This window comes from Pavona decussata, unplaced genomic scaffold (genome assembly GCF_977016875.1).
Source record: "Pavona decussata unplaced genomic scaffold, jaPavDecu1.1 SCAFFOLD_195, whole genome shotgun sequence".
Lineage (NCBI taxonomy): Eukaryota > Metazoa > Cnidaria > Anthozoa > Scleractinia > Agariciidae > Pavona > Pavona decussata.
The window spans coordinates 1186390-1202003 of NW_028145604.1; the positions used below are offsets into that span (position 1 = coordinate 1186390).

Consider the following 15614-nt stretch of genomic DNA (forward strand, 5'->3'; position numbering starts at 1 on the left):
CTCTCCCAAATTTACGAGCCGTTGTTGGCAAAATTACGCACCGTCTTCTCAAGAGATTTGGTTCTGTAGTGGTTTTCATAGTACCTGTCGACAGTACTTTCGTATTTTAAAAATTACATTAATATTGATAAGTGCCCGGAAGTGTTATCAAGTCGTGAGGTCGAAGGTCGACTGATTGATATTTAATTAATGTCTATCCGACCTTCTCTTTTTGCAGATCGCTGACAGACACTGAGAAATGCAAGGTCCAGGAAAGAAGTTTCTGATTACTAAGGTGTTTTTGTGGGCTGTTTTCTACAGCGTCCACTGCGGTAAGTCTGGGTGGATATCTACTCATTTTACTTGACGGATGCGAGAAAAAAATGTCAAGAGGAATCAAGTTATAAGTGTCTCTCAAAAAAAAATTCAATCATCACTCCTGATCACACATTTTTGGTCTTACACTCTTTCTTTTAAGAATCTTTTTTGTAAGAGCTTTGAGGCTGAGATTAACTATAATTTAAGAACATTTCACCTCGTTATGCACGGTGTAACTTTTGGCCGAATGAGACGCTAAAACTTCACGTACATGGCGGATTGTCACGCTACAGTAAAAACCCGCGTGTAAGGACCTGATGGTTTAAGAACCTGCTGGCAAAAATTTGCCGTTTTAATACCCAAAAATATAAGAACCTGTTCAGCCAAGCAAGATCAAGCAGATTCTCAGTATATGTGGGTAACAGTGAAATTGTGATAAACATTTTAACCAAGGAGTTGACTTAGAGATTGCAAATTTATATTGCAAGAAAATACCAAACTGTAATTACAAATAGAAGTATTAATTTCTAAAACAGAAAAGAGTTTATATAAAGTACAGTTGTGAATAAATACTGTATATTTAAGGACCAAACACAAGTTTATTTATTTTTCTGGTAATCAACAAGTATATCTCCTTCATAGAAATTAAGAACCTACTTACTCTAATACAAGAACCTGTTTTGCCAGACTTCAAAAAATGTAGATTCTTACACGCGGGTTTTTTACTGTATCTCTATGTCAGTCAAATTTGCTAATATTGACTGTTGATTCGCTCCTGCATGACGAGGATTGATGGTAGCTATCTTTGAATCAAACCTGTGGAACGATCATTTTAATGCTCTACCCCTTGGTGCTTTTTTACATGTTTTACCCTAGACTGCGAGCAATCTCTCTTTTGCTCGAGAGTTCGCCGGGAAGAAGGCAAAAATTGAGCAAGCACGATGTTTGGCGGCTTTGTTAGGGCGGATTGATGTTCCACCCTGGCTTTGCCGTTAGCGAGCGCGACTCGCCCCTCGATCGAATGTCCTGAGTTTCTTCCCTGCGGATTCTCGAGCAAAAGGGAGACTGCTTTCAGTCTAGTTTTGCCCTTGACAAAAACAAGCACTAATACTCCGTGCATGGCGTGCAATAAACATTGGCGTTTCTCATCTCCTTGATCTAGCGTTTCATGGTCCTGGCTGCTATCAGGACAACAAGAATCGAGCAATCGCAACTTTAGAAGGCTCAGATCCTGTCTTAGATGGAGCATATAAGACCCGAGACGACGCCATTGCAAAGTGCGCCGTGGCAGCAGTGAATAGAGGCTTCACCATGTTTGCAGTTCAGGATGGTGGATGGTGTGCTTCAAGTGCCGGTGCACGCAGTACCTATAACAAGTATGGAAGCTCTGAAGGTTGTAGATCAGATGGTGAAGGTGGAAAATGGGCCAATCAGGTTTATGCCATCAAAAGTAAATATCCAAGTGCATGAGACATATGTCTACCCATAAATCGCGGGAAGCGTAAAATATTTCGTTGTATTTAGCTGTTTTTGTAAATTTTATTCCTTTCTGTGGAACTGTATTGCTCTCTGATGTTGTAAGCTAGTAGAAGCCTCGACCTCATAGACCACATCAAACCCCGGCTTCTGGTCTACGATTGGCCGTCACTTGATGTACTTTGTATAATAGCCGCAATGTGTGACAAAAAGGAAATCTTTTTGATAATAATAATAATAATAATAATAATAATAATAATAATAATAATAATAATAATAATAATAATAATAATAATAATGATACTTTATTTATATAGCGCGATTAAATTTCCAGCGATGTCCAATTGCGCTTTACAGTTACAGAAAATTAATTTCATTACACCATACAATACTGAATTAAAAATAAAAAGTTACATTTATATATTTAAGGTCTATTATTTCTAATGTACAAAATGTCTTCATGCGGTATTTAATTCTATAGAAAAACGTTCCTAAAAAGATGAGTGTTAACTTTTTTAAAAACATTCAAGTCGTCACAAGATCATATTTCAAGTGGCAGGAAATTCCACAGTTGCGGTGAGGCCACTGAAAAGGACCTTAATCCATAACTACAGAGTTGATATTCCACGTTAGCAAGGCGGTTACTGTTTAAAGATCTTAAATTATGTGGAGGAATATACTTCTGAATTGGTTCTGATAGATACGAGGGGGCTAGACCATTTAAACATTTTAAAGTCATCAAAAGAATCTTAAAAACTATGCGCTCTTGTACTGGCAGCCAATGCAGTTTGTACAATACTGGAGATATTTGTTTTAACTCCTACTATTTTTTGTAAGAGCTACTGATGAGATGTCATTTTTGCCTATTTTGTTATCATTTTTGAAGTCTTCAGGTCTCATTGCAGAGAACATCATATTAATTGCGTTAACCAGCTGCGTGTTGTATTTTTTAGGCTATAAAGCTGTTGGATGCTACCGGGACAACAGCAGCCGAGCAATCATGACCCTGGAAGGCACAGATCCTATTTTCGATGGAAATTATTGGACCCGAGAAGACCCAGTTGCAAAGTGTGCCGTGCCTGCAATGAGAAACGGGTACAACATGTTTGCAGTTCAGAATGGGGGATGGTGTGCGTCCAGTGCGAATGCTCAGGACACCTATAGCAAGTATGGACCATCCACTGCTTGTGCAGGTGATGGTGAAGGCGGATACCTGGCTAATCAGGTGTACGTCTGGACAAGTGGCTGCGAGTAGTTGCTGGCATGTGCTATGAAGAGTATAACGGCGTAATGCATGACATCTTCAAAAAGAGAGTCGAAACGCCTTTCTTGTTAGATTAGGTTTAGTAGGGGATTTGAGACATGTTAGATAATGGTACGTAACAATGTGTGTCCTTAGGTTTTGCTTTGACTGGTCTAATAAACCACTTGTAGGGGATTATAACAGTTGCTTTTTTATTTGTAAATAAATAAGGGGGTTAGTTTCTAAAGAAACTGCGGTGCTGCCCTCGGTGAAGAGTACAAACGAATCAAGGGTTTACTTTATCATTAGAGTTGATAACTAAAGGTAAATTGGCCAACGTAAAGAGATTCGAGCGTTAGCCCATCATCAGAGCGAATCTGGCGAGGGACTAACGTTCGAAGTGTCAGCTCTCGAATTTCTTAAGGGTGGTCAATTTACGTTTAGTTATCAACTCTAACGATAAAGTAAACGTTCGTTTTTATTTATATACTTAACATTTCCAACATTGGCATGATAAAACCACGAATTTAAAGCCCAGTCCACGAAAACTCAGGCTTTTCCCCTGTCTTCTTGAATTGAAATATGAGGTTTCAAAACTTCTTTAAAAAAGGTTTCAAATGTATGTACCATGAGCCCTTTCATTTTTTTTACGCGATCTCCACACCTTAGAGGTGGCCAAAACTGAGCGATCACAAAACTTTTTTTTATTTATGGAAGCTCCCAGATACTTTTACGATACTGTTTGTGAGAAATTCTATCATAATACTTGCGTTCTTGAAAATTTTCTATCTCACAAACGGAAGGGGTTAAGCCGTTTTTTAATTCTTTAAGCTGAAAGAAGGGGTCAGGATAAGGGACGAAAAACAAATATTCTTTTAAAAGCTTCCAATCGAATCAGTAGATCCGAAAACGTCCCCTGAGACAACACGTTTTGAACCTCCCAAACGACCAGGGACAAAGAAATAGCCAAGAAAAGATGGAGTCAGGATAAGCGCAAAAACAAAAACTCCTTTATTTTTTTGCCAGGGCGTTATTTGAACTTCAAAATGATTCCTAAGGGAGTTTAACGACACGCCTAGATCCCTAGGGAAATAAAGGAGAAGAAAATGCTGACTCGAAAATTTGCTAATTTTTGACCCAAAATCGTGGGCTTACCCCTTGGCAAAAAGTAGACTTTAGGACGAAAAACAAATATTCTTTTAAAAGCTTTAATTCGAATCAGCAGATCCAAACACGTCCCCTAAGATATGTTTAAGGTCTCCCAAGGGAGCAGGAACAAAGAAATAGCCAAGAAAAGATGGCCGAGTAAGGATAAGGCCAAAAACGAAAATTCTTTTAATTCTTTGCCAGGGCGTTATTTCCACTTCAAAATGATTCCTATGGGAGTTTTACGACACACTGAGATCCCTAGGAACATAAAGGAATGAAAAATGTCGACTTGAAAATGTGCTCATTTTTAACCCAAAATCATGTGCTTACCCCTTGGCCAAATGTCGATTTTTGGACGAAAAACAAATATTATTTTAAAAGCGCTAATCGAATCAGTAGATCCGAAAACGTCCCATGAGACACGTTTTAGGTCTCCCAAGGGACCAGGGACAAAGAAATAGGCCCGAAAAGATAGAGTCGGGATAAGGGCAAAAACAAAAATCCTTTCAAATCTTTGCCAGGGCGAAAATTGCACTTCAAAATGATTCCTAAGGGAGTTGTACGACACACCTAGATCCCTAGGTAAATAAACCAGTAGAAAATGCTGACTTGAAAATTGGCTAATTTTTGACCCAAAATCGTGGGCTTACCCCTTGGCAAAAAGTAGACTTTAGGACGAAAAACAAATATTCTTTTAAAAGCTTTAATTCGAATCAGTAGATCCAAACACGTCCCCTGACTGAGATACGTTTAAGGTCTCCTAAGGGAGCAGGAACAAAGAAATAGCCAAGAAAAGATGGCCGAGTAAGGATAAGGCCAAAAACGAAAATTCTTTTAATTCTTTAGACGTGAAAACTGCAAAGGACCGCAAACGATAATGCTGTCAGTTGACGTAGGATCTACAAGAGCCTTAATCAGCCAAAAATAAATTGTAACACAAACTGCAAGGCTGATACTACGTGAAAGAGTTGACTTTGCGAGACAACAACCCGACAGAAACCGAAAAAACAGAGCTGCAACCGTGGACAGCTGTTTCGTTCTTATTGGAACTCGTCAGCACGGTGTAGCAGCTCTATATGAAACCAGCGACAGAGCCAGCTCAAATAAAATGCAACAAAACCTATGTCCTATCAAGTCTCGTACTTTGAACCTGCCCGCCCCCCGAATCACGCGTTGCCACATCACGTGCCTCAGGGAGAAAGCAGACAAAGCATCGAATTCCTGTCTCGCAAAGTCAACTGAAGGTACTGATGGACAAAACCATCTAACATTGAAACGCATGGACAAAACCATGCTTAAAAGGCACAGCATATAGGATCTGTAAAAACCTACGGCCCCAAAAAATAAAGTAGACGTGAAAACTGCAAAGGACCGTGAACGATGCTGTCAGTTGACGTAGGATCTACAAGAGACCTAATCAGCCAAAAATAAATTGTAACACAAACTGCAAGGTTGTTGTCTCGCAAAGTCAACTCTTTCACGTAGTATCAGCCTTGCAGTTTGTGTTACAATTTATTTTTGGCTGATTAGGTTTCTTGGGATCTTGTGTCTTATAGGGGGCCTCGATCGATAGTAATGGTCGATATGTCGGTCGACTCACGGTCGACTGACGGTCGATATCTCGGTCGAGCCTCGGTCTCTACTCGGTCGATAATTGGGGATGACTCGGTCGATGTTGTACCGCTATGGCGGTCGTCGTATCGACCGAGGTGGCTGTCGGCCGATATAGATAGCAATACATCGACACTTCACCGACACATCACCGATACTTTATCGATATTTCACCGCTTACCGGCCGATAGTATCGGCTGATATATCGGTCAATATTCTATCAATATGTTTTTTCGACACTTCGTCCTTATCTCGATCGACATTCGTGTACATAGCGCACCGCTATATCGGTCGTCATATCAGTTGATGGCCAATATAATAACGACAGATAGCGGGTCGATAGTCTGTCGTTATCTCATTTTATTCTTCCACTATTGCATCATTTTACCATATTAGGTCAATAGAACGCGCAAAAACATGCCAGCGTAATACATCGTAGTCTCCCGGTTTAACCGATTTAGAACAAAGCAAAATCCTCGTTCCTTTTTTGTGTCGATCGAGTATCGGCCGATGCATCGACCGATACTTTACCGATACTTGTCCGACGGTTCACCGATGTATTGCCGACACACTGCCGATGCTACCACAGGCTAACCAAGCGCACTATTAGTAATCACGGACGTGACTCTTGCTGATAAGCGGTGTTGTGTTACAAGTATTTCGAAATATTCGATCTATAAGGGTTTGTATGGGAACTCAACGGTTTTGCTTCGAAAATTCATAAAAGTGTATATTTTGCAAATAAAATCAACTTACCCTTTTCCCTTGTGTATTACTTGGCGTTTGCTGGCTCCTCAGGTCGATCTGGTGCGATTTCAGCGAGTTATCGTCATTTTAGTTTTCACTGCCGATAACTCGCTGAAATCGCACCAGATCGACCTGAGGAGCCAGCAAACGCCAAGTAATACACAAGGGAAAAGGGTAAGTTGATTTTATTTGCAAAATATACACTTTTATGAATTTTCGAAGCAAAACCGTTGAGTTCCCATACAAACCCTTATAGATCGAATATTTCGAAATACTTGTAACACAACACCGCTTATCAGCAAGAGTCACGTCCGTGATTACTAATAGTGCGCTTGGTTAGCCTGTGATGCTACCGCGACCGACTGTCGGTCGATCTCTCGACCGAAGGTGATCCAATGATCGGTCGATACATCGCCAATATAGCGGCCGATGCTCGATCGACGCTCGCCCGCTACTCGACCGACAATCGACCGATACTCGGTAGATACATCGACCGAGATATCGACCGTCAGTCGACCGACATACCGACCGTTACCATCGATCGAGGCCCTCTATAAGACACAAGATCCGTTTCTTGTAGATCCTACGTCAACTGACAGCATTATCGTTCGCGGTCCTTTGCAGTTTTCACGTCTACTTTATTTTTTGGGGCCGTAGGTTTTTACAGATCCGATATGCTGTGCCTTTTAAGCATGGTTTTGTCCATGCGTTTCAATGTTAAGATGGTTTTGTCCATCTACATTCAGTTGACTTTGCGAGACAGGAATTCGATGCTTTGTCTGCTTTCTCCCAGTGGTGGTTGGATACGGTCCGTAGAGCATCATGGTAGCAGTAATTGGCCAATCACATCACCGTATTCTTTCACTAGCGTTTTTAGGAAGGATCTCCACGCGAATAATTGCTTCGTCTTATTTACTGTTTTATTCACCGTGTAGACGGCTTTTCTTCCAAATGAAAGGATTCAACAAGTGACGAGGTATGTAGGTGACCAGTGATTGTATTTTCTCATAATTTCCTTCGTTATTGTCGTCAATATTCGACTTCCTCGCAAGCTTGTCCAATATGGCGGCTTTTCTCCACGTGCAATGATCAATGAACGCGTTTGCTTTTTGACGCTATATCGTCAGGGTTCCAAGAAAAAAAATTACACCATTTGTTTAATAAAGAGTTGCTATTGGATTTTAAGGCATCGCACCCCATCGCACCTCTCACCGTTTTTCTGCTATGTGCGTTTAAAGTTTGGCGATTTTGAGGAGTAAACAACGAGCGAGTCACGATGTAACATAAAGATTTATTGTGACGTTTTCCTCTTTGCATGATTTGTCTCTAGGTTTACGACTAAAGCTCAAGTGAAAGCTCTAGCCAGCTGTTCTAAATGACCGGCTATTTCACCTCAGGACAAAAATGTTGAGGCTTCAGGGCTATGGACTGTTGGTAGATGTCGACTAAAATATCAGAAACATTATTATCACAAGCACAGATCCACAGAAAAATTAATAACTAAAAAGGGGAAACACTTGCGACTTAGTTCCATAAATTAAGAATCAGTTGTGCAGAAATTACATTCTACTTATACTTTTAAAGTATATCTTGAATGCTTGTACAACAATTTGCATATATATTTCCATATATTCCCATACAAAAAAAAAATATTTGGTCACTTCAGGCATATATTTTACATCAAAAATCAAACATATATGAAATCTCTATTGATAATTTGACTTATTACCTCTGTGTTTATTGTATAAATATATAATTTTGTACAAATTGTGTGTAATTTGTGTTGTTAATAAAAGGGATTGACAGCTGATTTGCAAGATGACCTTCAAAGTAGATGTATGCTAATTTAATCTCAATTGCACTTGACTATTGTCAGTAGCTAAAATCTCTGGTATGCTCGGCAAACTATGTGGAGTCATCCACCTTCACATTGGTGTACAAGATACACTTCGATGTAAACAGGCCCTTAGTTTATGAGGGGGGGGGGGGGGGGCATGCCTTGTAAGCAGAGTTCCCCTCAATTTGTATTTCAATATTTCTCCAATCCAATTCATAATTATTGGATATGTTGAAGATTTAAAGTGACAAGTAGTCAAACCAGATGTCTCGTCCTTTACATGTATAATACTGTGCCCCTTTTCCAAGTTTGATCTCAATATTGTACTTGACTATTGTCAGTGGCTGAAATCTCTGGTATGCTCTTTTTGCAAACTATGTGGAGTCATCCACCTTCACAATGGTGTACAAAATACACTTCGATGCAAACAGGCTCTTAGTTTATGAGGGGGGGGGGGGCATGCCTTGTGAGCAGAGTTCCCCTCAATTTGTGTTTCAATATCTCTCCAATCCAATTACATAATTATTGGATGTGTTGTAGGCTTTAAAGTGACAAGCACATGTTAAGGAGAGGGGGACATCTAGTGTGACTATAATACTGTGCCCCTTTGCCAAGTTTGATCTCAATAATTATTGTACTTGACTATTGTCTGTGGCTGAAATCTCTGGTATGCTCTGCAAACTATGTTGAGTCATCCACCGTCACATTGGTGTACAAAATACACTTCGATGCAAACAGGCTCTTAGTTTATGGGGGGGGGGGCATGCCTTGTGAGCAGAGTTCCCCTCAATTTGTATTTCAATATCTCTCCAATCCAATTACATAATTATTGGATGTGTTGTAGGCTTTAAAGTGACAAGCACATGTTAAGGAGAGGGGGACATCTAGTGTGACTATAATACTGTGCCCCTTTGCCAAGTTTGATCTCAATAATTATTGTACTTGACTATTGTCTGTGGCTGAAATCTCTGGTATGCTCTGCAAACTATGTTGAGTCATCCACCGTCACATTGGTGTACAAAATACACTTCAATGAAAAACAGGCCCTTAGTTTATGAGTGGGGGGCATACCTTGTGAGCAGAGTTCCCCTCAATTTGTATTTTCAATATTTCTCCAATCTAATTACATAATTATAATTTGGATATGTTGTAGATTTGAAGTGACAAGTACATGTGAAGGAGAGGGGGACTATTGTGACTATAATACTGTGCCCCTGAATTGTACTTGACTATTGTCTGTGGCTAAAATCTCTGGTATGCTCTGCAAACTATGTCGAGTCATCCACCTTCACATTGGTGTACAAAATACACTTTGATGTAAACAGGCCCTTAGTTTATGAGTGGAGGGCATGCCTTGTGAGCAGAGTTCCCCTCAATTTGTATATTTTCAATATTTTTCCAAATTATCCAATAAGTAAATATAATTATAATGGATATGTTGTAGATTTAAAGTGACTAGTAAATGTAAAGGAGAGGAGGACATCTAGTGTGACTATAATACTGTGCCCCTTTGCCAAGTTATGAATTACATGTGCAATATGTACAGCAGTTTCCATTAATGTGATTGTTATTATTGAAATAAAATAAAAACATAGATTTGATAGTTGTGAAGTCAATATTTTTATATTGTGTGCTATCATAGTTTGTTGGACTATGGAAATGAGTAATCATTTTTGAGCAGCTACTTGTACTTACTCTGAATTTTTATTGCTCATTTGTGATTCCTTATCACCTTACTATTTGGCTTTCACACTCTCTATGTTTGAGGGTACTAATGTACATAATCTCCATAACATTGTTTTGTGTATTGATGTTTATTGAAAGGCCTTATTTTCTTTTAAATATATAATTAAAGAGGGAGCATGCACCCAGGGCCCCTCACCTTGATCAAATACACTGACTCTTTCATACAAAGTAAGGGTCTGCCAGTAAAGGAAGGTAAAGTATTTGGCATTGTTTAAAAGGTTTTTTTGATTTATTTCATTCAAGATCAATTTGATGTTTTCATTTCCCTCATGCAACATGTGATGTAATAAAACAAATTATTATTGAAGAACTTGTTATATCAAACATATATTTAGTACTCCTGTGTGGCTAAAATCTATGACTCTTGCAAGCTGAACTTGTGTGAGAGCTTTTTTCCATGTCCCAGTCTCATTGGCAACTAGTATACAGAATGGTTAAACGAAATTCCTTTCCAGTAAGGCCGTGAAAATCTTCTTTTCCCTACAATCCTTGTTTACTTCATTTCGTATTATAATATTCGGCTATTTCCACCAGAATAATTGGATTCCAGTAGTTATGAACTCTGAATATTTCAATGCCAGATTTTCGAGCCCGTGATCGTACATTATAATTCAAAAGGTAGGATTTCATAGAAGGACGACAGGATTGGTTTTGCAATTGTATGGAAGTGGTAATTATCCATGTAATTTACATGGAGCAGTTTCGGTTGTACCGGCTTTCGATCGATCGATCGATCGCTAGAATCGCCGTGTAAACCCAACGTTTTGAGCGTTAAATTAGTCAGTCGATGTGCGCTAACGGTAACCGGAGAAAACTTATCGAATAAATTACCGAATTAACCGATTTCCTGCCTTTTTGAAGCGAAAATTTGTCATTCCTTGAGATCTGCACGGCACGAAGGTTTGTTACAACTGACCACGAACCGACAACTCGTCCCAGCATGCTTTGCGGACCGTGTCCAACCACCACTGGCTTTCTCCCTGAGGCCCGTTATGTGGCGACGCGTAATTCGGGGGGCGGGCAGGTTCAAAGTACGAGACTTGATAGGACATGGGTTTTGTTGCATTTTATTTTGAGCTGGCTCTGTCGCTGGTTTCATATAGAACTGCTACACCGTGCTGACGAGTTCCAGTAAGAACGAAACAGCTGTCCACGGTTGCAGCTCTGTTTTTTCGGTTTCTGTCGGGTTGTTGTCTCGCAAAGTCAACTCTTTCACGTAGTATCAGCCTTGCAGTTTGTTTTAATTCTTTGCCAGGGCGTTATTTCCACTTCAAAATGATTCCTATGGGAGTTTTACGACACGCTGAGATCCCTAGGGACATAAAGGAATGACAAATGTCGACTTGAAAATGTGCTCATTTTTAACCCAAAATCATGTGCTTACCCCTTGGCCAAATGTCGATTTTTGGACGAAAAACAAATATCATTTTAAAAGCTTCCAATCGAATCAGTAGATCCGAAAACGTCCCATGAGACACGTTTTAGGTCTCCCAAGGGACCAGGGACAAAGAAATAGCCCAGAAAAGATGGAGTCAGGATAAGGGCAAGAACAAAAATCCATTCAAATCTTTGCCAGGGCGAAAATTGCACTTCAAAATGATTCCTAAGGGAGTTTCACGACAAGCCGGGATCCCTAGGGACGTAAAGGAGAGAAAAATGATTTTTAGAAAATTTGGTCATTTTTGACCCAAAACCGCGGGTTTACCCCTTGGAAAAAATCGATTTTTGGACAAAGAACAAATATTCTTTTGAAAGATTCCATCGAAAACGTCCCATGAGACACGTTTTAGGTCTCCCAAGCGACCAGGGACAAAGAAATAGCCCAGAAAAGATGGATTGCCCACTCACTCTTTCATCAGCCTTTTCAGTTTGTCAGTATTAATGGCAGGGAATATCAACCTCATAGACAAAATTCGTTGAAAATGGAGTGGAAATGACGCAAGGAAATGCGATATTAATCATGCTCAGCTTCGTAACAAAAATTTTGCTGTTTGGATATCAATTTTATGAAGGACGCATAAAGAGCGATCTTTTTAATTAACGCTCTATTTGAGCATACGTATTTTCGAAAAAGCAGCTGTTTCGACAATTTTTTACTTAAGGTTATTTATCCAGAAGCTGTTTGATAGACAGCTGATATTGTTCTCGAGACAAAGTTGACATTCGCGATTTTTTTAAAGACAAATTTCAATAGCCGTGCTAGGTAATAACCTAAAAATTTGCATGTTGTTTCACTTGATAATGAAGCAACGTTGCTTAGTTCCTGTACGGCTATATCTCAAGTCATCACGTCAGTGAGTGTCAGTTGAAGTTGGAGCAGTACGTTTTCCATTCCATCTCGAACGAATACTTGGAGACGTTTACAGCAAGGAGAAGAAAAAAGTGATTAACTTGATTCTTAAAAAGGTAAGACAATATTAAGGTTCACCGGTATAACTTGAAGGCGATTGAACGAAATTGTTTCACAAACAGACCTTAATGAAATTGTGGCATTCGAAATCCTTGAGACAGCAACTTGTTTTATCGAAAGAATTGTTTAGAATTCCAGTAATTTGTTCCACAGTAAAGGTGTCATAAAACTAATTAATTGCCCTGTGAATTTCAAAGTTGAGAAAGCCATTCCTGACAAACAAGGAAGGTTCATTATTCTAAAGTTGTCACTAGAAGAGAAAGTTATTGTTCTCGTCAAAATTTACGCACCTAACGATGTCGCCCAACAAGTTGTTCTTTTCAAAAGACTAAACCAACAACTCGAAGAATTCGCGCAAGACACAATTGTAATTGGAGTAGACTTCAATTGCGTGCTCACCTCAAAGGACAAAAGAGGCGGAAAACCTGTATCTAAAAAAATCGGCTCTCATCCAAGAAATCAACACGCTGTGTGATTTGTATAATTTAAGTGATTTATGGCGTAGAGCGAAAATCACAGCATGCATGATCTAGCGACAAATGGGAGCTAAAACTGCAATTACGACAGTGTGAAAGTTTTTTGTTTTTAAGACTTAGCCTGAATTATGCGAAGAAACTACACTTACAATGCCATATTAATGTAGTTTATTTGAGTCAAACTATATACCTTGTTATAGGAAATTAACGCTTTTGTTAATTAAGGTACTTGAAATTAACGCGTCACGAATTGAAGGAAAAGAGGTGCTAAAATTTCAAATTGAGGGAAATTAACGCGACTTACACAAAGAAAAAAAATTCTTTGAGACAGAAGAAAAAGAAATTATTTTAACACTAAGTGTAAAAATCCGAAATGCAAACAATGTTCTTGGAATTGTCCCTAAATATAGTGGTTAAGTCGAAGAATTTAGCCACTTTGAGTGTTCTTCATATGCAGTGTCCACGATACCAGCAGATTCCACCCTGATGAAACAATGCTTTTGCGTTTCTGTATGGTATCGAGAATTTGCGGCGAAAAATGTGGGAATTAAGGTCACAGAAAAAAAAAACCCGCTACTTGATAAATGACGCGAAAATTAACGTTAACAAAAATTAACGCGAATGCGTTAATTTCCCGAAGCGTTAATTTCCTAGAATAAGAAACATAGCTTTCTTCATTTGACTCTGATGAGAACTCTAATAGCGAAAATTATGTGCATACAATCAGTTTGGTGCTTTACAAAACAAACAGGACGTTCCAACATATCCAAGCCTGATTGCTTCAGTTCAGACAGTTGAGTGTATGTTGAAGTTGGAGCAGTACGTTTTCGACACTAAATTGTGGGCTTACCCCTTGGCAAAAAGTCGACTTTTGGACGAAAAACAAATATTCTTTTAAAAGCTTCCAATCGAATCAGTAGATCCGAAAACGTCCCCTGAGACAACACGTTTTAAACCTCCCAAAGGACCAGGGACAAAGAAATCGCCAAGAAAAGATGGAGTCAGGATAAGCGCAAAAACGAAAACTCCTTTAATTATTTACCAGGGCGTTATTTGAACTTCAGATGATTCCTAAGGGAGTTTAACGACACGCCTAGATCCCTAGAGAAAAAAAGGAGTAGAAAATGCTGACTTGAAAATTTGGAAAGAAATAGCCAAGAAAAGATGGAGTAAGGATAAGGCCAAACACGAAAATTCTTTCAATTCTTTGCCAGGGCGTTATTTCCACTTCAAAATGATTCCTATGGGAGTTTTACGACACGCTGAGATCCCTAGGGACATAAGGGAATGAGAAATGTCGACTTGAAAATGTGCTCATTTTTAACCCAAAATCATGTGCTTACCCTTTTGGCCAAATGTCGAGTTTTGGACGAAAAACAAATATTATTTTAAAAGCTTCCAATCGAATCAGTAGATCCGAAAACGTCCCATGAGACACGTTTTAGGTCTCCCAAGGGACCAGGGACAAAGAAATAGCCCCGAAAAGATAGAGTCGGGATAAGGGCAAAAACAAAAATCCATTCAAATCTTTGCCAGGGCGAAAATTGCACTTCAAAAATATTCCTAAGGGAGTTTCACGACACGCCGAGATCCCAAGGGACGTAAAGGAGAGAAAAATGTTTTCAAGGAAATTTGGTCATTTTTGACCCAAAACCGTGGGTTTACGCCTTGGAAAAAATCGATGTTTGGACAAAGAACAAATATTCTTTTAAAAGCTTCCATCGAAAACGTCCCATGAGACACGTTTTAGGTCTCCCAAGCGACCAGGGACAAAGAAATAGCCCAGAAAAGATGGTTTGCCCACTCACTCTTTCATCAGCCTTTTTAATTTGTCAGTATTAATGGCAGGGAATATCAACCTCATAGACAAAATTGGTCGAAAATGGAGGGCAAATGACGCAAGGAAATGCGATATTAATCATGCTCAGCTTCGTAACAAAAATTTTGCTGTTTGGATATCAATTTTATGAAGGACGCATAAAGAGCGATCTTTTTAATTAACGCTCTATTTGAGCATACGTATTTTTGCAAAAGTAGCTGTTTCGACAATTTTTTACTTAAGGTTATTTATCCAGAAGCTGTTTGATAGACAGCTGATATTGTTCTCGAGACAAAGTTGACATTCGCGATTTTTTTAAAGACAAATTTCAATAGCCGTGCTAGGTAATAACCTAAAAATTTGCATGTTGTTTCACTTGATAATGAAGCAACGTTGCTTAGTTCCCGTACGGCTATATCTCAAGTCCTCACGTCAGTGAGTGTCAGTTGAAGTTGGAGCAGTACGTTTTCCATTCCATCTCGAACGAATACTTGGAGACGTTTACAGCAAGGAGAAGAAAAAAGTGATTAACTTGATTCTTAAAAAGGTAAGACAATATTAAGGTTCACCGGTATAACTTGAAGGCGATTGAACGAAATTGTTTCACAAACAGACCTTAATGAAATTGTGGCATTCGAAATCCTTGAGACAGCAACTTGTTTTATCGAAAGAATTGTTTAGAATTCCAGTAATATGTTCCACAGTAAAGGTGTCATAAAACTAATTAATTGCTCTGTGAATTTCAAAGTTGAAAAAGCCATTCCTGACAAACAAGGAAGGTTCATTATTCTAAAGTTGTCACT

At 39.1% G+C, this 15614-nt stretch overlaps 1 protein-coding gene across 1 annotated transcript; it reads left to right on the plus strand.

Moving 5' to 3' along the window:
* Window positions 1-238: 238 nt before the first annotated feature.
* Window positions 239-3211, plus strand: LOC146461634 (uncharacterized). The gene is made up of 3 exons (XM_085086500.1): window positions 239-311; window positions 1460-1747; window positions 2727-3211. Exons 1-3 carry the CDS (start codon window positions 239-241, stop codon window positions 3026-3028), a joined length of 663 nt encoding a protein of 220 aa, XP_084942626.1. The 3' UTR covers window positions 3029-3211.
* The last annotated feature ends 12403 nt before the right edge of the window (window positions 3212-15614 follow it).